At 61.8% G+C, this 27,052-nt stretch overlaps 1 protein-coding gene across 3 annotated transcripts in view; it reads left to right on the forward strand.

The window, feature by feature from the left end:
- The window catches only part of EIPR1 (EARP complex and GARP complex interacting protein 1), a 63,877-nt gene extending 40,383 nt beyond the window's left edge, over positions 1–23,494 (forward strand). For 2 of the 3 annotated variants that reach the window (XM_080685124.1, XM_080685126.1), the window contains 6 exons: positions 10,210–10,369; positions 14,048–14,147; positions 16,982–17,118; positions 19,903–20,070; positions 21,395–21,562; positions 22,091–23,494. In XM_080685124.1, coding sequence (XP_080541250.1) covers positions 10,210–10,369; positions 14,048–14,147; positions 16,982–17,118; positions 19,903–20,070; positions 21,395–21,562; positions 22,091–22,265 — 908 coding nt within the window. In that variant the 3' untranslated portion in view covers positions 22,266–23,494. The remainder of the gene's footprint in view (positions 1–10,209; positions 10,370–14,047; positions 14,148–16,981; positions 17,119–19,902; positions 20,071–21,394; positions 21,563–22,090) is intronic. The other variant, XM_080685125.1, reaches the window with a different exon arrangement.
- The last annotated feature ends 3,558 nt before the right edge of the window (positions 23,495–27,052 follow it).

A 27,052-nucleotide genomic window follows, 5' to 3' on the forward strand; every position in this document is an offset into this window, starting at 1 on the left:
CCCAGCTCACTTTCTCGCTTTGCCTTTGTGTCGTGGGGGGCCAGAGTTTCACACTAGTTGCCCCTGCATTTATAAAGGGTTGATGAGCCGGCCGCGTGGCTCAGTGGTTGGGCCTCGACCTCTGAACCAGGAGGTCACGGTTTGGTTCCTGGTCGGGGCACAGGCCCAGGTTGCGGGCTCCATCCCCAGAGGGGGGTGTGCTGAAGGCAGCTGATCAATGATTCTATCTCATCAATGTTTCTCTCTCTCTCTCCCTTTCCCTTCCTCTCCGAAATCAACAAAAACATATTAAAAACGATAAAAAGATAATAAAAAGCGTTGATGAGCAAATAGGTGTATTTACGATGAGTCTTTTCCTTTTGCTTATTCAGAATCCACCTTGACCCTTACTCCACTTCCCGCATTTGAGCCATTGGAAGAGAAATAAGGAGAGGGCAGAGAAGAGTCACAGGAAGTGAAAGGGATTATTCACAGGCCCGGCTGCCGCACGCACTCACACCGCCGCCGGCACTGCTTAATAAGCGCGCATCCTTGAGATGCCTCTCGGCAGGGCTGGTTCTGTTTGGGTGGGTGAGGGATGCTGAGCTCATTAGGGAGGCGACGGGACGAGCCTGTCTGTCAGTGGGAAGAGGGAGGCCCCTGGAAGTGGCTCCTTGTCCCCCCACACCGAGAGCATTAATGGGCACCAGCTGGGCTTCCCTGCGCACTCCGTGGCCTGGCGGGCGGCAGAGTGCCTCGTGTGGGCTCCAGCACACACTTCAGTGCCCGTTCCCTAGGCAACGGCGCCACGCAGCCAGCTGGCTCTGCCCCCGGCCCATCAAGGCGCACACCCGCCAGGCGCCGGTGCTGCGCCCTCGGCCCACGGCCGTCTGTAGCTCTGCTGTGGGAGCACCGGCAGCCGGGTTTCAAGGTGAAACACGAGGGAATGAGCGAGACAATGAGCCAGACAACCGATAGACAGGGACCGCAATCTGGGGTACGTGTAGCCACGGGCAAGGTGCAGGCAGCGAAGAAGTGCGTAGGCAGTGGGAGCCGGTGGGGTTTGGTGTTGGCTCCAGACAAAAGGTAGACCTGACGGACCCCTGCGTCCAGAGCAGCCCTTAGCAGGTCCAGCGCTGCGAGCAGCAGGGCAGCGCGCCCGGCCACCCACCACCCACCAGGGCCGTGGGGGAGGCGGGTGAGTGGGGGCGGGGTCAGTGGGCCAAGCAGTGCCTATGCATGCCAGTCCCGCACGGAGCCCAGGACCACAGTGTTGGGGGGCTGCCCTGCAGTTCTGGGAACTGAGTTGATTTGGCCAGGGTTCCCCCCTTCACAGGCCGCTGCACTGACTGGTGTGTGCTGGTTACTTATTTATTTATTTATTTTGCCATGTTGATATAAAATTTGAATTTTCAAGCAGTTCATCTTTGAAAGCATTCTGGTATTTGAACTCGGACTTCCCATCAGACACTAACTCCACTTAATCCCTGGCACAGGCCCAGCGCTCTGCTTCCCGTGGGCCTGCCACGCTCGGCCTGGACTGGGGGCGGCTTCTGAGCTGATTCTGCCTGTCTTCCCGCTGAGCTTGCAGCAGACTCAGACTGCGGAGGTCTCTAAAAATAGCCTCAGATCCTGGATCTAGCCGCCCTGCCTCAGGCCTGCAGCCGCCCCGCCCCCTGCCTAACCTGCCTCATCCCTGCCCCTGCCCCTGCCCTGCCCCTGCCCCTGCCCCTGCCCTGCCCCTGTCCTGCCCCTGCCCCTGCCCCTGCCCCTGTCCTGCCCCTGCCCCTGTCGGCACTGCTAACCCTTTGGCTGGGATTGGAGTGCTGTGCAGGCTCACCGAGGCGCTAATCCCCTTTGCAGGCCTGTAAACCTCGCGGGGTAATCCCCACTGCGCGCCTCAGCCCCGAGGCCTCCGCCCTGCGCCCCTTATCTCCTGGTCTCACGAAGTGCCCGTAGCTCACGTGCTGTGTGAGAATAGACAGTGGCTTCCAGTCGGCCGTAAAGGCTCACGGCGGAGTCGGCGCCTCTCTCTGTAAGCCGAGGCTGTTCTGTAGGCAGGAGAGTTCATTTCCTCCGACCCCGTGCGAGCCAGCCCTGCCACTGGGCCTCAGTGGCCTCGGGGGTGGCGTGAGGGGTGACGTTGTGGTTCAGCTGGGGCTGGGGCGCAGGGAGCAGGGCCTGCCCTCTGGCTCCGGTCATTTCAGCGGGAATTGGGGACCCGGCCCCAGAGAGCTTTGAAGGAGACATGGAAGGAGAAGCCCCTCTGGTTATTCAGCGGGTTTGTTAAAGAGAACCTTTTCCTCCTTGAGAGCACCCTCGTCCCTTTGATTGCTGTGGGTGTGGGGAGGCTCCGCTGAGACCGTGGACACGGGATCCGGGGACTGGAGCCCGATTTGCATGTCTGGGTGGGTGTGCGTGCAGCCTGCTGATCCAGCACTGCCCCCCTCAGCCTCCTGTGCTCTGAGGTTTGGAGCCGTGGCAGCGCCTGCCGTATTCCCTGGACCTGCCGCGCCCTTGTCCTTCAGCCGCTCTGCAGCTCGCACATGGGGGGGCAGAGCCCCTGTCACTGTCCTCCTCGGGGCGCCTGCTCCTCGTGGGGCTCCCTGGAAGGGACTGGACTCACCTTCTGCCACCAAGGTTCAGGTTCGGTTCTGGGAAGGAAATGCTGACACCTTTTAGAAAATCCAGTTCAACTTCCCTACGCTAGACATTTCCTTGAACTTTCTCCTTTCATTTCCAATTTTTAGAAAAAATGTTTTGGTTTGCCCGGCCAGTGTGGCTCAGGGGTCGAGCGTCGACTTATGAACCAGGAGGTTGTGGTTCGATTCCCAGTCAGGGCACATGCCCGGGTTGCGGGCTGGATCCCCAGTAGGGCGCATGCGGGAGGCAGCCGATCAGTGATTCTCTCTCATCATGGATGTTTCTCTCTCTCTTCTCCTCCCCCTTCCTCCCCGAAGTCAATAAAAATACATACTTAAAAAACTGGTTCGGTTCACCACATTTTGCAAAAGAATCTAGTGTGGTTTTCCTTGTGGGATGCGAGCTCACCTCTTGCTAACAGCCCATGTTCCGTTGCTGTGCGGTCCCGATCCCCCCTGCTCATGGGAATCCTGTGGCCCCTCGTCCTGGTGCAGTCCTGTCGGGCCCGGGAGCTCCTTACGTGCTGGCCCCGGGCGTCGTCACTCACTGTCCTGCAGGTCCCCTGGGCGGCCCTGCACCCACAGCGTCCACGCGTCTTTTTCCCCGCTGATGGCCCTGCCGAGCAAGCAGGGGACGGGACATGTCCCAGGGACCACACAGCAGGTGCGTGCATTGGGCTCTGGAATGAGGAACGAGGCGTCTGCTCAGGTCTGCCGTGTGGTTCCCGGGCACTGCCATTTCTGTCCTGTGCTCAGCGCGCTCTGACGATAAATGTCGTGTGGCCCTGACGCGTCCCTGCTGTAGCCTCTTGCCCGACGCAGCCACTTGACGTGTGATGCCAGGTCGTCCGTTGTAAAGCCCAGCGCCTGCCCTTCGTCATCTCTTCCTGTGTTGATTGGATTCTGATTCTCTGCGGGCACTGTGTCCTCCTTCGAAATGGCCAGTCTCCACGCCGTATGCAGAGCAGACCTCCACCTGCATCGAGTCTCAAGACCCTGCCTGGCCTGGTCCTTGGAGGCCTCATACCTCCGTTCTTAGGGCTCCAATGGCCGTTGTCGCACCCCAAATTGAACCACTGGCCACTCTCTCCTCCTGCTCAGGGCCCTGGCCCGGCCTCTGGGAGGCCTTGGGTCGTGCGTGGCCCGATCTTCTTGTTAGAAACGCTCCTCAGCGGTGTCGCGGGAATGAGACAAACCCTGGAAAATGGTCGGCAAGGCAGGTCTACGTCTGCGCAGGAGGGTGCGATGCCCAGCAGCGTGGCGGGAAGCGCACACAGTGAGGGTCCCGCTCTCCTTTCACCTGTTCCCGGACAGTCCTGCCCCACCGATGGGCTGAGGGGCGTGGCTTCACAGTCGGGCGCAAATGTCTCATCCGAGAAAAGCGTGCGATGAGGACGGAGACTGGCTGTCTGTCAGGGAGTGGGACTGGCTACCTCTTCCTCGGGAATGTTGGCAGTCCTGGTTTCCTATTGCTGTTCAGACCCCTTAACTCTGACGTTCCCGACCCGTCCCCTCCTGTCTGTCCTGGGGAAGCCGCTCTCCCGTGGTGCCCTGGGGGCCCTGAGGCATCTGCCCCTCTCGGCCTTGTGCTGTGTAACCACGTGGGTATGGTTTACAGCCTTGTGGGGAGTGGCTGACTCATCCGTGTGCTGTCATAACCACATGGAGGCTAGCCCCCGCGTGTGATTACAGTTAGTGACTACATGATGGTAGCACCCATGTGTGGTTATAGGTAGTGACTACATGATGGTAGCACCCATGTGTGGTTATAGGTAGTGACTACATGATGGTAGCACACACGTGTGATTACAGTTAGTGACTACATGATGGTAGCACACACGTGTGATTACAGTTAGTGACTACATGATGGTAGCACACGTGTGTGGTTATAGGTAGTGACTACATGATGGTAGCACCCATGTGTGATTACAGTTAGTGACTACATGATGGTAGCACCCATGTGTGATTACAGTTAGTGACTGCATGATGGTAGCACACATGTGTGGTTACAGTTAGTGACTACATGATGGTAGCACACACGTGTGATTACAGTTAGTGACTACATGATGGTAGCACACACGTGTGGTTACAGTTAGTGACTACATGATGGTAGCACCCACGTGTGGTTACAGTTAGTGACTACATGATGGTAGCACCCACGTGTGGTTACAGTTAGTGACTACATGATGGTAGCACCCATGTGTGGTTACAGTTAGTGACTGCATGATGGTAGCACACACGTGTGGTTACAGTTAGTGACTACATGATGGTAGCACACACGTGTGGTTACAGTTAGTGACTGCATGATGGTAGCACCCATGTGTGGTTACAGGTAGTGACTGCATGATGATAGCACACACGTTTGATTATAGGTAGTAACTACATGATAGCACACACGTGTGATTACAGTTAGTGACTACATGATGGTAGCACACACATCTGATTACAGTTCGTGACTACATGACAGTAGCACACATGTGTGATTGTAGGTAATGACTATACGATAGTAGCACACGTGGTTATAGGTAGTGGCTACATGACAGCACACTCACGTGATTATACGTAGTGACTCATGATAGTGGCACACGCAAGACTTTAGTTAGTGGCCACATGATAGTTAGTAGCACACACGTATGGCTTTAGTTAGTGGCCACATGGTAGTTAGTAGCACACACGTATGACTTTAGTCAGTGGCCACATGGTAGTTAGTAGCACACACGTATGGCTTTAGTTAGTGGCCACATGGTAGTTAGTAGCACACACGTATGGCTTTAGTCAGTGGCCACATGGTAGTTAGTAGCACACACGTATGGCTTTAGTCAGTGGCCACATGGTAGTTAGTAGCACACACGTATGGCTTTAGTTAGTGGCCACATGGTAGTTAGTAGCACACACGTATGACTTTAGTTAGTGGCCACATGGTAGTTAGTAGCACACACGTATGACTTTAGTCAGTGGCCACATGGTAGTTAGTAGCACACACGTATGGCTTTAGTCAGTGGCCACATGGTAGTTAGTAGCACACACGTATGACCTTAGTTAGTGTCCACATGACGCTCTAAGTCAGCGTACCGCTCCTAACTAACACCACAGAGCTCGGAGCTCATAGCATGTCTCTTCGGTCCTCGCTGTCTCCTGCTGGCTGGGGATTGGCTGGTCGGCGGTGGGCGTGTCTGGCTCAGTTCCAGTCGCCAGCTGGGTCCATCCTCCCAGGAACCGTGGCTCTCCATCCCTGCTCCCATGGCAACGGCACAAGTCTACTCGCTGGGCAAGGGCGATTCAAGCCTCTGCCTGTTCCACAGCTGCTACCACCCCGCTGGCAAAGCAGTACCACGGCCCAAGGCAGAGCCAAGAGCAGGAGCAAGGTGTCCGCCTCCGGTGGGACGGGCCGTGGCCGCCGTCAAGGGCACAGCCAGGCAGGCGGAGCAGTGGACATGAGTGCGGCTCTCCAAGTGCCCTGGTTTCTAAGTTTTGAGACTGAGGTGATTTGTTGAAAGTAAAAGAGATTTTGGGGTGGAGGGGGAATGTAAATAAAACGTGAGGGCCAGGAACAGAGTAGGTGCACACTTGCCAGGTGAGCCTTCCCCGGCGGCTCCTCACACCCTCTGGGAGCCGTGCTGAGCCAGGGGTGCGGCCGGCTTGCTGGCGGGTGGGGCCTGTAATGGGCGGAAGGATGGAGGCGGGGCAGGGAGAGTCTCCGACCCCAGTGCAGCAGGACCAAGCCTCGGCCGCCCGCGCAGGGCCTCCTAGCCGGGCCGTGTCTGCCGTGCCGCCACTGGCTGGCTTCGACAGGAAGCACCCACCTCCAAGGGTGGCTTCCCTCAGCCTCCTGCTCCCTCCTCTGGTTTCCCTTGGCGTTGGTCTGTGTCACGCATGTTAGGCAGTAGCGCTCCGTGCGGGGCCCTCTGCCTGCACCCGGGGTCCTGGCTCCACAGCCTTCGGCCAGTTGGCCTCCCTGGCTGGCACCTGGCTGGTTGGTCACTCTGACCACTGCCACCCCTGACTCTGGCGGCTGCTTACCATCACCAGGCCACTCCTGCTCGGGGCTTCGTGCAGCCTCTCCTGAGAGCCAGGGGCGTCTGGTCAGTGGGTGCCCGGCTGCCCGAGTGTGTGCCGCTGCGCCTGTGCGGGGTACTCTCACCCGGAGCCACGAGGGCCGCTGCTCTGGGTTGCTCCAGAACTCGGCGTTGTTGGTCTTTTTCAAGGAAACCCAGCCCCCAGCAGGGGAGTGTGGCTCGTTGTGTTACTTCGCGTTTCTCCAGTCACTGTGGCTGTTGAGCGTCTTTTCCGCGCGTTGGCCATCCCTGTGTTTTCCTTTGTGGAGGGTCAGATTCAGCCTCCTGCCCATTAGAATCCAGTTACTGACTTCAGAGAGGAAGGGAGAGGGAGAGAGAGAAACAATGATGAGAGAGCATCATGGATCGGCTGCCTCCTGCACGCCCCCTACTGGGGATGGAGCCCACAACCCAGGCCTGTGTCCTGACCGGGAATCCAACCGTGACCTCCTGGTTCCTAGGTCGATGCTCAACCCCTGAGCCCCGACGGCTGGGCAGTCTTCCGCCCATTTTTAAAAACTGGGTCATTCGTCTTAAATTGTAAGAGGTTTTAAAAATACGTATGCTCTGGATGCGAGCCCCTTGTCAGGCATAAGTATCATGCACACGTTCTCCCAGTTTTGCTTCATTTTTTAACACTGTTTCCGAGAGAAGCAGATTGTAGTTCGATGAGGGCCAGTGTCCTGGTGAATCGAAGTGCTGCATTTAACGTGACCCACGTGGCCAGTCTCCGCGGTGATTGGTGCTTTCCTTCCTATCGGAGACGTCTGTGCTGATCCCAAGGCTGGGGGACCTTCCGCCATGTGTTCTAGAAAAGCCTTGTCTGCTTTACTTCCTGTCCTGGTCTCTCAGTCTGGAGGCAGCCTGGGCGTATGCTGCGAGGCAGGGAGCAAGCTCGTCTCGTGGACGTGCGGTCCTCCGGCATCGCCCGCTCCGGCAGCGGCACCGTGGAGAGCCCGTGACCGCCTCCCTGAGGCCTGCGCCCTCGTCCCCTCCTGTGTCAACACAGACAGGCCGGCGGTCACGTCCTCCGGAAATGGAAGAATTTCGGAAGCAGGTCGCTGGATTGACTCTACAGAAGAGGCTGGGGCTCGAGGGCGGCTGGCGGATGCTGCCGAGGAGCGCAGCTTCCGGTGAGCGTGTCCGCCCTCCTCTGCAGGTCGCTTTCTCCCGGCATCTTCACCGGCCACGCGCGGGCCTCACACCTCTGGCTTCAGATATTACTGGATATTTGATTTTTAATGTGATTGTTAGTATTTATTCAAATTTTGTGTTCTAAATTTTTTGCTAATCTGTAGATGGCCAATTAATTTTTACATAGCACCATTGTGTTCAGCAATTTTGCTGAAGTTTCCATTTGATATCTAGTGGTATAGTGTAGACTGTCTCTAATTTTCTACAAATATCATCCTGCCGTATTGAAGTAGTCAGGACCTCTGGTACAGTGCTAACTGGGAGTGGTAAATGCAGCTCTAGGGTAGAGCTAACTGGGCGTGTTTATAGGGTAGGGCTAACTGGGCGTGTCATATGCAGCTCTAGACCAGTGGTCAGCAAACTCATTAGTCAACAGAGCCAAATATCAACAGTACAACGATTGAAATTTCTTTTGAGAGCCAAATTTTTTAAACTTAAAGTTCTTCTAACGCCACTTCTTCAAAATAGACTCACCCAGGCCGTGGTATTTTGTGGAAGAGCCACACTCAAGGGGCCAAAGAGCTGCATGTGGCTCACGAGCCGCAGTTTGCCGACCACGGCTCTAGGGTAATGCTCACTGGGCATGGGACTATGCAGCGTTACTTCCCGAGGGGAAGGTGTTTAATATCTCACCCCCAACTGTTACATTTGCCTGGTGAACAGGAGGTAGAGGAAGGGAGCGGTTTCCTGGCACCGGAGCCGAATGCTCCCAGGAAGGGATCTGCGATGGGGACCCTGCGCGCGGCCCTCCGTCCCAGTGAGAGCTGTGTGTGCTGCCCGCACCTTCTGCCGTTCCGCGCACTTCATTCCTTGTGTGCGGCGCCGCGATTCAGTCCTCACGTTGTTAGTCCCCGCACTTCCGGGTCAGACATTTCTTTCTCGGTGCCGAGGAAGATTAACACAGCCCGGGCTCTGTCGGTGAACGTTCCAGGCATTCAGTTCTTCTTTCCAGCTCGCGGTTGCCAGCTCTCTTCGTTTATTCTCATACGTGCGGGAGCGCCATTGCCAATCTCACAGGCTCTATAAAAAGACTGTGTAATTGAAAGTTTCAGCAACAATTAATTTCTTCTGTAGACAGAAGCCATTGTGCCTTTCCGTAGTTGAGATGGAAGTGTTAGCGTTAGGCGCACATGTGACACTTCGGATTCTTTCTCTCTCGGCCTCGGTTCCAGCGTGTTCAGCCCCAGCGAGGTCTGTGGGATGAGCGCTGAGATTGGGATCAGGAGGCCCTGGTTGGCATCGGGTGCTCCTCCTGGCTGACGGATGACGGTGAACGTGGCGGTGCTGGCAATTCCTGGAAGGCAGGCAGTGCTCGCGTGTTCGCTGCCCTGTGTCTTGGCTGATTAGGTGGCATGTGGGTCGAAGGGCCATGGTGGCCGGTGGGAAGCGGGCGTTTCGAAGGCAATGCCAGCCCCTCTGTTTCTTTCGTATTTCTGCACAGGAAGTACACTGGGGAGCGCCCTTCCTCGCCCCACAGCTCTCTCTTCTTCACTTGATGTCAGGCGCTGCTTTAATGCCTGTGGTGCTTTTATCAGCACGCATTCAGGCCTTCTCTGAAGGGGAGGTGTTAGCGTGTGAGGCAGAGCTAAATGGAAAGCAGAGTGAAAGAACTTACATTTAGGAATCTGTGACTGCGCTTTTATCACATAACATAAGCCTCATGTCTTCTGTCTGACGTTGCCTAGCGGGGCCGAGACCTGGAGCCTGCACATCCGCGGAAACCAAGGGGGCCCGTCTTCCTTACCCACGTCTAGTCTCTTACCCAGAGCGGCCTCCCGGGTGCTCGGACCCTGCGCAGGTTCCCGGAGCATCTTCAGGATCAGGAGCCGCGGGACCCAGTGCGGGTGGTTCCCAGCAGTTAGCCCAGGAGCCTGGGCCCACGGGCTGGTGGTGCAGTGCGCGGCGTGGCCTCCAGGGCGCAGCAGAGCGCGCCACGTGGGCCTCCCTGTGCAAGGCTGGTCCCAGGCTCACCCAGTGGGTCTGAGGTGCCCAAGGCGCTGTTTGCACACGGAGCTGTCCAGGGTCCTCATGCACCGAGAGCAAAGCCCATCGGTGCCGCCTTGGACCCGCGCGGCCGTGGGGCGGTTACCTGCCCGCTCCCCGGCCCTGTTGGCTCTATTTTTTGGAGAACTGTTGAGGAAGAACGGGAGAAAATCAATTCTGAGGAAATTAAATTTGTTCTGAAACGGAACGTGCTTTTCAAGCCAGGAAGAGGCGGTTAAGCGGGAGCAGGGCCTTCTGCCTGCTGCTCGGCCCTTGCCGCCTGCCCTGCGGGCGATGGGCACCTGGGGGCCGGCGGATGGGCCGCGCACGCCCTCTGACACCCGCTCTGTCCCCAGTCACAGACAGCAGAGTGCTGACGTGCGCTGCGGTGTGGAGGATGCCGGAGGAGTCGGAGCCGGGCAGCCACGATTCCCCCGACGAGGCGTCGAGCACGGCGCACGCCCTGGAGCTGCTGTGTGACCTGGACGGCGTGGCGGCGCACGGCAGCGTGGCCTGGTAGGTTCCGGTCCCACCCCGCGCAGCCGGGGGTTAGCCCGCGGGGCGGGCAGGCTCCTCCCCGAGCTGCGGGCACCCCAGCCTCTCCTTCCTCTGAAGCCAGGCTGCGCGTTGCTCGCTTTCTTTTTACTTTAGTGCCAGGTCCCCAGGTTGGACACATTTACGGAACCCTGCCGCCCACAGGGACGGGCTGCGTCCGGGGGATTCCATGAGTCCCGGGGCCTGCCGGGGTGACCGCCGGGCTCTGCGCGGCCCTGGGCGAAGGCTCCGTGGCCCACACGCGCACTCCGACCGGCCGCCTTCCTGGAGTGGCTGTCGCTTCAGGGGGAAGGCCTGTAACTGGGGACTGGACCCGGGTGCACGGCGTGTCGTCGGAGCCCTGCGCCCTCCCGTGGGCCGCCTCCTGTGTCCCTCGTGTCACCTGCAGCACCAGGGGCCGGTCCTTGGGCTCCCTGTCCTCGGGCCCCGCGTGGTCTCGGGCTCCTCAGAAGCAGCTCATGAAGCCGGGGCAGGTTCAAGGAGCTGGGCGTTCTAGAAGGGACTGTGGGCGCACGGGGTCATGGGCGTCCACCATTACAACAGCAATTGTTGTCTTAATATAGCACTACTCCCGAGTGTGCGTGTGCGTGCATGTGCGCACGTGTGTGTGTGTGTGCGTGTGTGTGCCTGTGAGAGAGAGAGAGCGCGCCGCCTCCTCCGTGCACCAGTTCTGCCTTAGCCAGCGCTGCCACTAGATAAGCTCACTCCAGCAGACGCCCGTGAAGCACCTGCTGTGTGTCTGCCAGCTCTGGAGGCCAAGGTGGTGACGGGTCAGGGGACCAGGCCTCAAGGAGTCACGACCCCCCTGGGGGACTGTGCTGTGAACATGTAACTGGGACGCAGGCCGGCTGTGGCCTCTGCTGAGGTCACTAGGGCCTGTGGCTGTGGGCCCCGGGAGGAGTGGGAGGGCCTGCATGCCGTGGGAAGGAGTGGGAGGGCCTGCGTGCCGTGGGAAGGAGTGGGAGGGCCTGCGGCCGTGGGAAGGAGTGGGAGGGCCTGTGGCCGTGGACCCCGGGAGGAGTGGGAGGGCCTGCGGCCATGGGAAGGAGTGGGAGGGCCTGTGTGCGGTGGGAAGGAGTGGGAGGGCCTGTGTGCCGTGGGAAGGAGTGGGAGGGCCTGCGGCCGTGGGAAGGAGTGGGAGGGCCTGCGTGCCGTGGGAAGGAGTGGGAGGGCCTGCGTGCCGTGGGAAGGAGTGGGAGGGCCTGCGTGCCGTGGGAAGGAGTGGGAGGGCCTGTGGCCGTGGGAAGGAGTGGGAGGGCCTGTGTGCCGAGGGCCCCAGGAGGATGGGGTTGCAGCGGGAGTGCTGAGGAGGGGACACTTGGAGCTGGACCCTATCGGTTCGGCCAGTGGCGGGTCTTGAAGCTGGGAAGGGAGCAGAGTGGCAGGTCCGTGTGGTTCTAGCAGGTGCACCTGAGCACGGTCCTTACTGAGTGCAGAGCGAGGGGACGCAGTGGGGGAGGGGGGAAGGCCCAGGAGGAATCGCCTGGATGGTCGAGGGCAGAGCGCATCTGTGTGAATGACAGGCTGTTAGGAGTTCACATTTCAAACAGCACCTTGTTCCCTGCAGGCCTTTGTGCCAGTATGTGAGTGCCTCTCTGCGTGTGTGTGTGTGTGTGTGTGTGTGTGTGTGTGTGTGTGTGTGCGTGTGCGTGTTCCAGGAGGTACTGGCACTGGGGGGCAGGGCGGTGAGACACGGTGCAGGCCACAGCCACTTGGGGAGGGTGCTGTGTGCAGAGGGGGTGGCTCAGGGGAGGGAGCTTGCGGGGGCACCAGGAGCTAAGGGGCCGGGGACCAGCTCCCCCCGCCCTCCCACAGGCCCAGCTACAGCAGCAGAGGTGCCGTCGGGAAGCCTGGAGGTGTGCTGGCTCTGGGTGTGAGGGTTTTAAACTCTGCTTGGTGTTCCTCCTCCTGTTTAACGCGGGGTGGGGAGGGGGGAGAGGAGGAAAGGCGAGGAGAAGCTGGCAGCATTCAGACCGAGAGTCTGCTTCGACACGTGGTTTCGGCTGACTTGGGACTTGCAGGGGCTCCAGGGAGGGGTTGGGCTTGCTGCTCGAGCTGCCCTAGCCCTGTAGGTGCCGCATTCCTGGCATCGCTCGCTCAGCTGTGTCCCCCACGCCCAGTAGGGACCTGGTGAGGCCCGGTGCACGAAATTCGTGCACAGGGGTGGAGGGGAGCGTCCTTCAGCCCGGCCTGCACCATCTCCAATCTGGGACCCCTCAGGGTATGTCCGACTGCCTCTCGCAATCCGGGACCGCTGGCTCCTAACTGCTCGCCGGTCTGCCTGCCTGATTGCCCCTGACCCCTCTGCCTGATCGCCCCTAACTGCTCCCCTGCCGGCCTGATCACCCCTAACCCCTCTGCCTGCCTGCCTGATCGCCCCTAACTGCTCCCCTGCTGGCCTGATCGCTCCTAACTGCCTCCGCCTCACCCCACACCTGGGACCCCTGCCCTTCCTCTGGCTGGCCACAGGTACCCAGGACCTGGGCTGGCTTTGCCTGGGCTGATGGCAGCTGCAGGCGCCCAGGACCATGGGGTGGGCGGCTTGTCCCTCTCCCGGGCTGCAGCCTGGCTGGTCCCCATTCCTCTCTCCCCAGTGTTAAGTGTCTGAGCCCTTACGGTGTGACAACCATTTGCATATTAGCTCCTTATTATTTGCTTGTTTCCTCTGATAGTATTGCCGAGAAACATAAGCTTCTCTTAGAGAAGTCTCTCCCCTGGCCCCACAGAGGCAGGGGGAAGAGCTTGAATGAGGAGAAAGCGAGAGGAACAGTGAGCAGTTTCCTGAAGCAAACCCGCCTCCCCCCGCCCCCGCCCCCACCCCACGCTCCCCTTCCACTCCTGGCTGGAGCGCCGGGAGAAGGTGTGCTTGCCGGTGTCTGAGGAAGACTGTTCTGGGAGGCTCGCTGCTTCCGCGAAGCATCCCGCAGCTGCTGGATTTGGGGTCCGGAGGCGCACGGGGCTCGGTTTGGGTTCTCTACCACCCTGGAGTCCGTACTTATGCAAATGTGCATGTCGGCCTCTTCCCAGGCACACAGAAACGAGGGGACTGGGAAACGTGTTGTCATGGGCACCTGGCCTGGCCTGCAGCTCCCCAGGCCAGCCTCAGAGGTCCTGGAGCGGGTGGGGCCCGTGTGTGTGAGTGCACCTGGCTCTAGGTGACCCGGAACAGACGGGCCAGCGTGTGCTCCTGGCGCCCTCGAGGGTCGGGGCGGACATAACTGCCGTCACCAGGGGTGGAGGGGTGTCTCGCCTCTCTCTGCCGGGCCTGCTCTCCTGGGCGGGGCCTGTGAGGGCTGGGTGGCAGGCTGCGTATGGGGTGCTGGCGTCTGTCGGAGGATCTGCCGTGGTGGGGTGGGGCCAGGACTGTCTGCTCGGGGTCAGTCCTTACTCGGACACCCATCCCATCAAGGGCCCCACCTCCCCTCACCTAACCCCCCAGAGCCCTGCGTCCTTACAGCAGGTGGATGGGGAGGACACACGTCCGCCCCCAGCGCAGAGATCCGGGGCGCCCGCCCTGAGCCGCTCCTGTTCCCGATCCGCCCGCCCGCAGGGGCCAGGACGTGGCCTGTCTGTGGTGCAGGCGGGAGGCTGGGCTGCGGTCCTGTGTCCTCTGTGTTAACATGTGCTCCTCCCCCTCAGCGTCGTGTGGGAGCCCACGGGCGACGGGAAGCGCGTCGTCTCCCTGGCGGACAACCACCTGCTGCTGTGGGACCTGCAGGAGAGCTCCAGCCGGGCCCTGGTAGGTAACAAACGCGTTTCCCGCTTCCAGTTGTTCAATGCGACTCTTTACAGTGTGTTGGCTTTTAGAGAGAGCTCTGACTGGACTGGATGCGCTTCTCGACTCTGTCTTTAGGGTTGTGATGTTAACGATGAAATGGTTAGTGAACGGATTGGATTACCGACCAGAGAACTGAGCGATCGCCTCTGTCAGGTGAAAGCAGCTCAGGGCTGGGCCTCAGGCCGAGCACAGATGGACATGGAACCCGAGAACTGACCAACTGCCCCCTTCTGTGCGCGCGAGGCCGGGAGATGCCACCGTGCGTGTCTCCTCTGTGTCAGTGGCCTGTCCCTCAGGGTGGGTTAGGTCACCTCTCAGGTGTGACGTCATGGTGCAGACAGCCCTCCCAACTCCCTGAGTGTGGAAATGACGCTGGGCGAGGCCCAGACCCTTCAGCTCACCACCTCTTGCTCAGTCATGCACAGAGCTCGGGGCCGGGTCATCAGACACATGGGCTGTTCCCATGCACGTGGTTGTGGGACCCCCAGGCCTGGCCGTGTCTCAGGAGGTATCCTGGGACCCACAGACTGGGAGACAGGAGGTCCAGGGCCCGCAGGCTGGGAGACGGGTGGGGAGGGTCTCCTGGTGGAAGGTGTGGGGTGGTGGGTGCCGAGCTCACTGCTGGTCTGGAAGGTGTGGGTGCAGCCCCTGAGAGGAGCCCCCCGGCAGGAGGAGCCCCAGAGGCCAGTGACAGTCTCACGCTTTAGGGCTCAGGCCCCCAGCCCTGCGCGGCCTGTGGCCACACGGCACACACCTCCAGGCCCCATCCCCGCAGAGCGCTCTGCGGTGGGTGATTGATCTGTAACTTCTTCTCTTCAGAGACCAATTTAGTTCTCTCGGCCCCTCTCCTGTCCGCGTCAGCACTCTGTCAGGATCACTTTGTGACCCTGGGCCGTGGCATTTAATACTGAGACCCTGGATCGATCCGCGTCTCCACACCCAGCTCCTCCATTTTTTTTTTTATTGTTTGAGGATATTGCCCTGCGTGGTGAGTCTAATCGCAGGCTGGCTGCATCATTACCCTTTGCAATTAGACTGGAGGTTCCCTGCCATTTATAATCATTAGCGGGAGGCCCGAGGGTGGGTCCGTGGGGTCCCAGCCCCGGTGAAGGCAGAGGGGGTGCCCTCCCCCATTTTGGTCTGTGCTCATTCATCTCTGTGCTCCAGCAGCCTTCACTGGCTGTGGAAATAAATAGCTCCTTTCCGGGTGCAGCGAGCAGCAGAGCCGAAGGAAGCAGGTGCCGCGAGCCTCGGTGCCCTCCTCGCGGCCACGTCCGCCTGGAGCTCCCGCAGAGGAACCCAGCGGGCAGCCTGCTCGGTGCGAAGACCTGAGGCAGGAGCACCTTTTAAAAAAATATTTTCATTGATTTCAGAGAGGAAAGGACGGAGAGAGAGAGAAACATCGATGATGAGAGAGAATCATGGATCGGCTGCCTCCTGCACGCCCCACCCTGGGCACGTGCCCTGACCGGGAATCGAACGGTGACCTCCTGGTTCATAGGTCAAAGCTGACTACTGAGCCACACTACCTGCAGGAGCGCCTCTTTGAGGGAGGAGAGTGGGCGCCAAGGGCTCCTAGTGCTGTTAGACATTTCCCAGTTCCCAGTTGAAACTGTACCACGTGGGGGAGGGGGCGGGGGGTTGGGGGGACAGGAGCCGTCACCTGCAGCTGACGCCGGCCGTGCCTGGCCAGGAGCTGTGCTGGTCGTGTGGCCGGAAGCCCAGCCGCCCTCAGCAGGAGCCCCGAGTCTGCCTGGGGTGCTGAGTCTGAGCGGGGAGGGGAGCTTGGCCAGGCTCTCCTGGGCTGGCAGTGGGTCCGGACGGTGGCTCCCACCGTGGTCACAGAGTGAAGGAGTCGTCCTAATGTCCTGTCCGAATGTGTCGCCATTGCCCTAGAGAGGAGAGGGGTCTCCCCGTTTCTAGTCCAGTCCCCTGCACTGCCCCTCGCTCCTTGGGGCGTCGCAGGCCTGTCTCCCATCTGAACGTTTGCCCTGCACCGAGCTATGAGCCCCCGATGACCACTAGGGAGGAGCTGGGACCCGGAGTCACAGGACGCACACGACCCCGATGACCATCGAGGAGGGGCTGGGACCCGGAGTCACAGGACACACACAGCCCGGTGACAGCGCCAGCCTCCCTGGCCTCTGTCTGGACTGCGGCCTGCCCTGGTCCCCTTTCGGCGTGCTCCCGTGCGAGGCCGGTGTGCAAGTGATGGAGTGACAGGGCTGTGTGCGGGGGGTGGGGGGGGCAGGTGGCAGAGACGCTGGCCATGCGCTCTCCCCGCCTTCAGCAGTCACTGCATGGACAGGCACTCAACCCCGATGAAAAGCGTGATGTGGCCAGTGTGATGGGTTTGGGCATCAAATCCCAGGCGGGCGGAAGTGAGATGAGGAGGGAACCCCGCCCCAGGCCACCTCCTGCCCCACCCCCCACTTTTGGGAGGTCGGTGTCTGGGACGAGGTCATTTCCTGCTGAGGTGTATTCGCCTCCGTGTGACAGATTTGGGATTGGGGGTGGGGGCACTCAGACACGCCTGCCTTTGGGGGCAGCCAGATGTCTCTCACCTCCTGTTGCTCCTTCCCGTTGAGCCGATGAGCTCTGATCACACCCCGCAGCCCGCTCCGCGGCGGGTCGTGAAATACGCTTCTGTCTTTGCTGCGCTTGGTTTTACCGTTTTCCTCAGATGAGGCCACACGTTCCTTCGGGAGGAACCGAGCCCGCCCTCCCCCCCATTGTCTCGGTGATGGCCCCGCTCGGTGCTGTGGGTGCACTTCCTTCTCTCCTTCCCTCGGCAGCTGGCCAGCTCAGCGTCGCTGGAAGGCAAGGGGCAGCTGAGGTTCACCTCGGGACGCTGGAGCCCGCATCACAACTGCACCCAGGTGGCCACCGCCAACGACACGGCCGTCCGAGGCTGGGACACGCGGAGCATGAGGTCAGTGACACGCCCGGTGCCTCGACCGCGCCGCCCCTTCACCCAGAGGCCGACGGAGCAGAGGGGCGGGGGCACGTGCTTGTCTGTCTGCGTCGTGTTTGTCTCCTCCCCCCGTGAGCTGGTGTGTCGTGGCCGTGGCTGTTCAGGGCTGCGCGTGGGCCCCTCGGCGCTGGCTGTTTATGAGATGAAGGTGGGTTCCTGGGACACTGCCTGCTCCTGTCCCCAGGGGCGGGGACCGCGAGGGGCAGGCGTGGCCCCTGGAGGCAGGTTAGTTGCCACCATTTCTGTGCTGTCGGGTGACAGATTGCCGTTTCCCTCATGAGGGCAGCAGCCTGCAGTGCTGGGGGGACAGGTAGGAGCCGTTTCCGTTCCAGGTGGGGACCGATAGGCCGGCAAGTGATGGAGCCTCGTCTGTTGCCATGGCAACAGAGCCCTGCTAGCCTCTGAGAGCAGCCCGTCCCCTCAGCACACGGCGTTTATCGCTGAGCTGAGACGGCGCTGTCACCCAGTGCCGGGGCTTGCCTTCCGGGTGGGCGGCTTCCAGTGGGGTCCCGAGGCCCCTGCGCACCCGTGCCCTCTGACCCCGCCCCCAGGCCCCGCGCTGCCTCCTCCTCGGGTCGCCGTTCTGCAGAGGGGTGCAGAGCTGCAGTGTCTGGAGGCAGGAGGCTCGCAGAGCAACGGGCAGACCCCACGCAGGTCGGCTCCTCGGGACCCTGAGGGCTGAGGGTCCTCCCGTGTCGCTCTCTGCGATGCTCCAGTTTCTGTCGCCCGGGGCTTTCGGCGCTTGCTGTCCACGGCGCTGGGCTTTGTCCTGAAGCTGGTGCCCCCAGCGCGCGGGAAGCCAGGATGTGCCCGCGCTCGCGCGACGGCCCCCCAGTCCCAGTTCCTAATTTCGTACGCCCCCTCTCTCCATGGAAGAGCCTCAGGCACAGGACATCCTGTTTTAGGAGAACATGGGCGCCCTGGGAAGGTGCAGGATTTAAAAGTGGTTTAGGGCCGCGGGATCCACCCGGAGGACGAGGTGACGGGGCCCGAGGGCTGCCCTGGAGCACAGACACGTGGTGCCCTGATGCTCGGCAGCAGCTGCGTGGTGTTCGCCGTCCCCCCCCCGGAGGCCAGGGGTGACAGGCCTGATGGTGGGACGGGGTTACAGCTGCGGCCGAGAGTGGAGCGGGCAGTGTGGGCAGGAAGGACGCACAGGGCAGGGCTGGATGGAACAGTCGCATTTCAGACCCTGTGAAGAGCAGGCTAGAGCGGCGCCAGGTGTGTGCATGCCGTGTGCCGTGGCACTATGAGTGTGCCGCGTACTATGTGTGTCCCGTGTACTGTGTGTGTCCCGCGCACTATGTGTGTCCCGCGCACTATGCGTGTCACACGTACCATGCGTGTGTCGCGTACCATGTGTGTCGCATACTGTGCGTGTGCCGCGTAGTATGTGTGCAGCGTACTGTGCGTGTGCCGCGTACTATGTGTGCCGCGTACTGTGCGTGTGCCGCGTACTGTGCCTGTCCCGCGTACTATGTGTGTGCCGCGTACTGTGCCTGTCCCGCGTACTGTGTGTGTGCAGAGTACTGTGCGTGTGCCGTGTACTGTGCGTGTGCCGCGTACTGTGCCTGTCCCGTGTACTGTGTGTGTGCAGCGTACTGTGTGTGTGCCGCGTACTATGTGTGCCGCGTACTGTGCGTGTGCCGCATACTGTGCCTGTCCCGCGTACTATGTGTGTACCGCGTACTGTGCCTGTCCCGCGTACTATGTGTGTACCGCATACTGTGCCTGTCCCGCGTACTATGTGTGTGCCGTGTACTGTGCGTGTGCCGCGTACTGTGCCTGTCCCGCGTACTGTGTGTGTGCAGCGTACTGTGTGTGTGCCGCGTACTATGTGTGCCGTGTACTGTGCCTGTCCCGTGTACTATGTGTGTGCTGCGTACTGTGCCTGTCCCACGTACTGTGCCTGTCCCACGTACTGTGTGTGTGCCGCGTACTATGTGTGCTGCGTACTATGTGTGCAGCGTACTGTGCGTGTGCCGCGTACTGTGCGTGTGCCGCGTACTGTGTGTGTGCCGCGTACTGTGCGTGTGCCGCGTACTGTGCGTGTGCCGCGTACTGTGTGTGTCCCGCGTACTGTGCGTGTGCCGCGTACTGTGCGTGTCCCGCGTACTGTGCGTGTCCCGCGTACTGTGTGTGTCCCGCGTACTGTGCGTGTGCCGCGTACTGTGCGTGTCCCGCGTACTGTGCGTGTGCCGCGTACTATGCATGTGCACATTAGCTCCTCTCCGCCCTTGGCTCCGGGCGCAGAGCGGGTGGGCGGCAGGGACCCGGCGCAGGTGCCTGCGGTGTCGGCCCCAGGTGGTGTGTGGGGACAGCATCCCGGCCACAACCAGCGCCGCCTCCTGTCGGTGGCAGCTCTCCGTCTCGCTCCCCCTCCCCGACTCGCCCGGGACCAGCCGTGCTCTGCGTCCCCCGTCCTGTCCTTGTGTCCTCACCTCATGCTTCCCAGACACGTGTCCGTGTTTGGCCCAACCCTGTCTCTGCTCCTCCGTGGCGGACGCGGCCCTCTGCCCCCTCGTTCCCGAGGGACCTGTCACATCTGACAGCCGACCAGCGCCCCTCCCCCGGTGCTGCTGGGGAGGCCGCAGCCGCGTCACCGCGGTGGGGGCGCCGAGGCGGGCGCAGGCTCCCTGCCTCCTGGAGCGGAGCCCCGCTGGGTGCCCGGGGCCTGCGCGCTGGGTGCTGCGGGTCTGGCGCCAGGCCGCCGCGCCTCACGCTCGAGCGTCTCCCCCTCAGCCAGATCTACTGCATGGAGAACGCCCACGGGCAGCTGGTGCGGGACCTGGACTTCAACCCCAACAAGCAGTACTACCTGGCGACCTGCGGGGACGACTGCAAGGTCAAGTTCTGGGACACGCGCAACGTCACGCAGCCCGTGAGGACCCTGGAGGAGCACTCGCACTGGTAGTGGCTCCGCGGGCGGGGTGGGGGTGGGGGTGGGGGTGGGGGTGGGGTGGGGGTGGGGGTGGGGTGGGGGTGGGGGTGGGCAGGGCGTGGGGTGGGGGTGGGGGTGGGCGGGGTAGGGGGTGGGGGTGGGGGTGGGGGTGGGGGTGGGGGTGGGCGGGGTGGGGGTGGGGGTGGGCGGGGTGGGGGTGGGGGTGGGCGGGGTGGGGGTGGGGGTGGGGGTGCGGGCGGGGTAGGGGGGTGGGGGTGGGCGGGGTAGGGGGGTGGGGGTGGGCGGGATGGGGGTGGGGGTGGGGGTGGGCGGGATAGGGGGGTGGGGGTGGGCGGGATGGGGGTGGGGGTGGGGGTGGGGAGGGCGTGGGGTGGGGTGGGGTAGTGTGTTGTGCTGATGGCCTCGCCACTCGGAGAGGCACACAGCTTAGCGTGTGCTGCTGTGAGTCAGCCGGTCAGGCCGGCTTATTTTTCCTAAAGAAACACTAATTCCGGTTGGAGGGCTGTGAGTGGGACACGGGGAAGGAAGGAGGCGCTGGCTCAGACGTCAGAGAGGAATGTGCTCCGATGCGCCCAGTGCCCCTGGGACGGAGGGCATAGCTGTGGGCACCACATGTCGTGCCCCGGCGTCCTGCCTCGCCAACGCGGTGGGAATGTGGGCCGCGGATGCTTCGGCCGAGGAGGTGAAATCAGCGTGTAGCACAGTGCACAGGAGGAGCGGTTTTTATTAAAGTGTGTGTGCATGTGTTGCACGTGTACATGCTTGTGCATGTGTGTACATGTGTGCACATGTGTGCACAGTGGGAGTGTGTGGAACAGTGAGAGCCCAGTGCTGTTGGCGCCTTCACCCAGGCTGGCCCGTGTCGCCAAGAAGGGACTCGCTGTGGTCTCCCCGAGTCCTTACGAGCAGCTCTTGTCCTGCGACCAGAAAGTGAAAAGGCCAGGCGCCCTGCACACGTTAACCGATTCAGTAATGACCGCTGTGCGGCAGAAGCGCCGGCCCTGGGCGGGCTGTGGCGGGCCCGCTCACCCACCTGGGCCGGCAGCCACCTGGCCGCTCCCTGGGCGTGAGCCCCGGGCCCAGCGCTCGCCCTCCAGGCTGCTGCTCGTGGGGCGTGGGGCGTGGCTTCTGTCTGCAGCACCCGGCAGCCAGCCTCCCCCGCGGACGCTCGTGTCACTGCTGCCCCGTCTGCTGCTGGGAGTCGAGACGAGGCGGTTTTAGAGAAACACGCTAAGCCGCCCCCGGGGGGCACTGCCCAGCGTCAGCCCGGGAAGCTCGGGGTGGGTGCCAGGCGGCCCCTGCTCCCTGTCCAGCACCGTCTCCCTGCCTCAGGGTGTGGAACGTCCGCTATAACCACTCGCACGACCAGCTGGTCCTCACGGGCAGCAGCGACAGCAGGGTCATCCTCTCCAACATGGTGTCCATCTCCTCCGAGCCCTTTGGCCACCTGGTGGACGACGACGACCTGAGTGACCAGGAGGAGCGCCGCCCGGAGGACAGGTAGGAACCCCCCTTCCGCTCGGGCACCGCTGGGCCGGCCAGGCTGCGGCCCCCGGCACGTGGCGGGGAGCCCTGCTGCGGCCGGGGGTCGTTGGCACCCGGGACGGGGTGCTCACACTCACACTCACACGTGGGCGCCCTGTGCCATCCGGGCAGCTTCCCGAGAAAGAGAGCTTAGAGGGAGGTACCCTGAACGGGCACCGCCCCGCCCGGCCAGGACCGCCCGGGGGGGCCAGGACTGCGCTGCACTGGCCCGGCCCCAGGTCCCTCAGCTCAGCGTCACAGGCAGGGTCTCCTCCTCACTTTGACGGCGTCGTTTCCATCCCCCGGGGACGTTCCCTGTCACCCACCCCGAACCAGGGGCCCCTCGTTGATCACGCTAGTGCCTGCCATCCAGGCCACAGGGACAAGGCGCTGTCGGGCTAACGTGGGCTCCACGCGCTCCTGTGGTCCCCGCACACCTCCCTCCCGTCGTGCAGAGGAGCAGCTGGGCCTTGCCTCGCTCACACGTGTCTCTGGTCTCCCCAGGAGTCAGGAGCCCCCGCAAGACGGCGTCATCGCCACGTACGAGGAGCACGAGGACAGCGTGTACGCCGTGGACTGGTCCTCGGCCGACCCCTGGCTCTTTGCGTCTCTGAGTTACGACGGGCGGCTTGTGATCAACAGGGTCCCCCGGGCGCTAAAGTACCACATTCTGCTCTGACGTCCGGGTCAGGCCGCAGAGCCCGCCCTGGGGACGACGCAGCATTTATAAACAGCGAGGGCGCCGCGCCACAGCCCACCCGGCACCAGGCCCCTCGCTGAGCGGAGACCTCGGCCTCCAGACCCCGGCCCGCCTGCCGCCCCGTCTCTGCCCCTTCTCTCTCCTTCAGAGACAGTGGGCTTGTTTCACTTCAAAAGAAAACCTTCATTTCCGTGATGTTAACTCGTCTTTCTCCCGAGATCAAAAATGAAATAAACGGGCGAGGTCGTCACACGGGCGGGCTCCTGGCTGGTTCTCTCAGTCGCTGCCCGCGGGTCTGTCGCCTGGTGCCCGCTGCCTCCGTGTGTGCAGGCTGTGCTGTGGGGGCGCCTAAGCCCCCTGCGGACCTGGCCCCGGTGTCCACGGGCTCCGTTCACAGCCGTGACCCAGCGCCTGGCTGACACTCAGAGGCCTGAGACCAGACGGGGGTGGCAGGGAGGCCAGTGAGGGCGCCGTGAACGGGGAGGCGGCACAGCGAGGGGTGTCGAGCGGGCGGGTGAGCTGCAAGCTGGGGTGTATCCTGACCCCCAGGGAGGCCCAGGGGTCTGCGCGCCAAGCTCAGGAGCACAGGTAAGAGGGACAATAGGACCCGTCCAGGATGTCGGGAGAAACGGGACAGCCCGCGGCTCTGCGCTCCTCCCGGGCGGGGGCCAGGCTGTGTGGATTCTGCAGGATTTCAGGAAATCAGAGAGGAGGGGGGGGGAGATGGAGAGGGACATCAGAGACGACACCCAGCTAAGCAACCCAGGACGACACTCCCCGCTCCTGTGGGAGTAACGGCACCAGAATCCAGTCCTCCTGTTGGCATTCCACCCTGACTGCTCACACCTTCCCAGCACGGAGACTCGAGAATCGACGTTTGTGATTATGGCCGAGGCTCAGAAAAAGCAGACACGTTAGGTTCAGTGAAACGCAGTTTTACGTACGTCCATCTACTTCCTGGTTCCCTGAAATCGGGACCTGCAGGACGGCCGGTGAGCGCCCTGGGCTTCCGTCAGCCAAGCACGCGCCCATCACCATCCCCGCGGCCTCGGCCTCCTAACTCCCTTTAAAATTACAACCTCGAACCCAGCACCGCGCGTCCCGTGTCATCCTCCTCCATAGTCACCTCCCCGTCCTCCCTGCTACAAGGAAGACAGAATTCTAATTTTCCTCCTTTCATCTGCGAATAAATGAGCTTTTTTCTTGTTATAAGAGAGAACTCTACTTTGCTGCCCTGGAAGCAGCCACATTGACCTGAATCCGCAGAGCAGAGATGACGGAGTGAGGTCCGCTGACCTCATGCCACAGTGTACGCTGCAGTCCCTTAGCCTGCCAGCGACGGTCACTTACGGTCAGTTAGGCGCGTGTAAAGCACACTGGGCTGGCCGTGGGCAGGCAAGGCCTGCTAATGTGGAGCCCTCGTCCCCGCCTCCCCACCCCCCGCTGTCCGAGCGAGGCTGCCTCTGCCTGTCCCCATGTCCATCCGGTCCCCGCGCCCACCCCAGGACCACCCGAGAGGTGCCCGAGGTGGGGACCGCATTTCCTGCTCCTTTACAGCGGCAGGTGAGGGCGATGGCGGAGGCACTGCCGTTGGGAAGTGGCGTTACAATGTTCTCGTGAGACCCGGGTGTGGTCAGGGGGGCTGACCCAGGACCCGCCTGTGAGGTGGAGATGATCTCCTTCGAATTCGGGGTCACTCTGTCTGGCACGCCCCATCCCCGTGGGCCAGTGACCCAGTGTGCAGAGTAGGGGGCCCGGGGCGGGGAGAGGAGGGCAAACCTCAGAGGCGGGTCGGAGCCCTGGTCCCGTCGCCGCGTAGAGAGCAGCGCGGTGGCCGCCTGGCACGTCAGGGACGGAGCAGGTGCCTCACGGGGGCTCTGGGGGGTCCGTGTGCCAGCGGGACCTTGTGCCGGATGGACACAGCCTTGAGGGGCAGGAGGAGGCTCTTGCGTGGCCTCTGGTGCCATCGGACGTCCAGTGAGCAGGTCTGGAGGTGGAGAGGTGGCTAGGGGTCCTTCCTCCTTCCCCGCCCCTCCTCCATCCTTGCTCTCCCTCCCTGTCTCTCCCTGTCTCTCCCGCCCTCTGTATCTCTCTCTCACTGTCTAATCAGCCCTCTGCACCATTTCATATGTTAAGCATGTGCGTTTCTTACTTTCATTAAAATTGAAAGTATTAAAAGGTTTGTAAAGTAAGCCGACACGAGGAATTAGGCTCCTGAGGGGCACGGGAGGGGCTCCGAGTCAGTCCCTGGGCGCCGTGCACCCGTCCTTACCTGTGAGTTAGAGCAGGGCTCCCCCCGCCCCGCCCCGTCCTGGCCTCGGGTCGTCCTTCCTGGTCGTCGTTGGGGGTCCCTGTCGGACCTTGAAATGCGGCCATCGCAGTCCTCTGAGAAGAGCCCGACGTCGAGGAAATGGAACGATGTGCATGCGCTTTCCTCTCCTTAAACCCCCTGCCACCCATCTGTCCGCCCGTCTGTCCGTCTGCGTGTCCGTCCACTCACCAGTAGCCAGGGATGGAGGGGCCAGGTCCGCAGCAGCTCCCGGGTCTGCGAGGGGGAGATGGAGGAGAGGCCTTCATCCGGCGCCGGGTGGGAGCCGTGTGTGAGTCCGGGACAGGGCGGCCCGGGGCCAGGGGTTGGACACCCGAGAGGACGTTTAACCCTCAGTCTCCGCATCTGCCCGTGGGCTGGTGAGAGCCGCACGACAGCCTGTTGGAGGGTCAAATGACGTCAGGTCGATTCAGGGGAGCCGGAACTGTCCCGTCTTCCTTGTCCCGTCCCGTTGACGCTGCACGTGGGTGCGTGTGTGGGACACGGGGTCCTACGTCCGGGTCTCACAGCCCCGACCTGTCCCAGGAGACGCTGTGAAAGCAGATGGGCAGGGTCTGCAGGGGCGGCCTCGACCCGCCCAGCACGTCCCCAGGAGGGAGCCGTCCCAGCCTTCCCCTCCCGCACCCGGGTGGGCGTGGGCTCTAGCCGTTGTCTCTTCTCATAGAAGGGGTTTTCCGCGGCAGCAGGAGCGGGAAGGAGGAGACCCCTCCGTGAGGAGGACAGGTTGGGGCTGCAGAGCTCCCATTCTCTGTGGAGCCTGGTGGTCCTAGGACAGGTGGGTTCCCTGACCAGCTGTCGGGCCTTTCTCTTTCCTTCTTTCTTTTTAGGGGGGGCTGTCACCTGACAGTGCGGCCTGACAGCGGGGGGCGGCCACAGGTGTGCTGGCGGCAGCTGGCGGCCCCGGGAGGGAGTGTGAGGAAACCAGGGAACTGCTGATGGGAGACCCTGACATTGGCCCAGGTCTGAGGTGTGAGCAGGAGGAGCGGCCGGGACCAAGCCAGGTGCAGGCAGCCAGGGGCAGCGGTGATGGGTGCCCACCCAGCCCCTCACAGCAGGGGTGTGTGTGTGTGTGAGTGTGAGACTGTGTATGATTATGTGTGTGTGTGACTGTGTGTGTGTGTGTGTGTGTGTGTGTGTGTGTGTGTGTGAATGCATGTGACTGTGGGAATGGGTGAATGTGTGGCTGAACGTGTGAATGTGTGTGTGTGGCTGTGTATGATGTGTGTGTGTGACTGTGTGTGTGTGTGTGTGTGTGTGTGAATGCATGTGACTGTGGGAATGGGTGAATGTGTGGCTGAATGTGTGAATGTGTGTGTGTGAGCGTGTGTGGTGTGTGCATGTGTGAATGTGAGTGTCAATGTGTATGAATGACTGTGAGTGGGTGTCTATGAGAGAGTGTGTGCGCGCATGTGCGAGCCCTGGGAAGGGAGTTCTTTTTTAAATATATTTTATTGATTTTTTACAGAGAGGATGGATGGGAGAGGGATAGAGAGTCAGAAACATCGATGGGAGAGAAACATCGATCAGCTGCCTCCTGCACACCCCCTACTAGGGATGTGCCCGCAACCCAGGTACATGCCCTTGACCGGAATCGAACCTGGGACCCTTCAGTCCGCAGGCCGACGCTCTACCCACTGAGCCACACCGGTTAGGGCGGGAGTTCTTTCATTGTAACCCCAAGGCCTTAAGTTAGACCTTTGGTCTCCTCTTCAGATGAAGTTAAAGTCCCAGCGAGACACGGACAGCCTCGAACACGCTGCCCCCCTCTTCTGACCCGTGTCCCGTAGTGGACACGTCGCCCCGAGGTCAGCACTTGAGAAAGTAAATTCTGCAGTGTTCGGTGACAGCACCTGATCACATGGAATGAGTTACTCGGCGTGAAGACGTGTGTTGATGTAAACACGGAGGCTAGGCCCCCGTTCTAAGCCCTTGTGCTTCTCAGCTGCCTCCTTCGCGGGGCTGCGTGCGCTGGGGGTGGGGGTGCCGTGCGGGGTCCATCCTCAGCTGCAGGGGCTGGGCACCCGGCGGGGCGGCCCCGTGTGCCCTCCGGCACCTGCACCCACAGTGCGACCCCCACACACGGCGGCCTGTGCTTCTCCCAAGAGGCCAGTCAGGTAGACGGGACGGACCGAGGCTTGTCCAGGGCCGCCCCGTGGGCCGCCGCGGGGTTCTGACCCGCAGCACCCGCTCGCCCTCCGTCGGGTGGGCCTCTCGTCGGGTGAGGTCACTGCACAGCGGCGATAGGAAACCATGCGTTCCCGGCGCACGCGGGCTCCTCACCTGAGTCTGTTGGCTCCGTGGCTCTGAGCGTCTCCTGAAGTGCGTGTGGTTCTCTTCACCTGCCTGTCTCCCAGCCCCCAGCTCCTCAAAGGTGACCTTGAAGGCCCCGCCCGGGGACCCAGGTCCAGGGAGCCACCGAGGAGCGACGGCTCGTGTG

The sequence above is a fragment of the Plecotus auritus genome (assembly GCF_963455305.1).
Source record: "Plecotus auritus genome assembly, chromosome: 8".
Lineage (NCBI taxonomy): Eukaryota > Metazoa > Chordata > Mammalia > Chiroptera > Vespertilionidae > Plecotus > Plecotus auritus.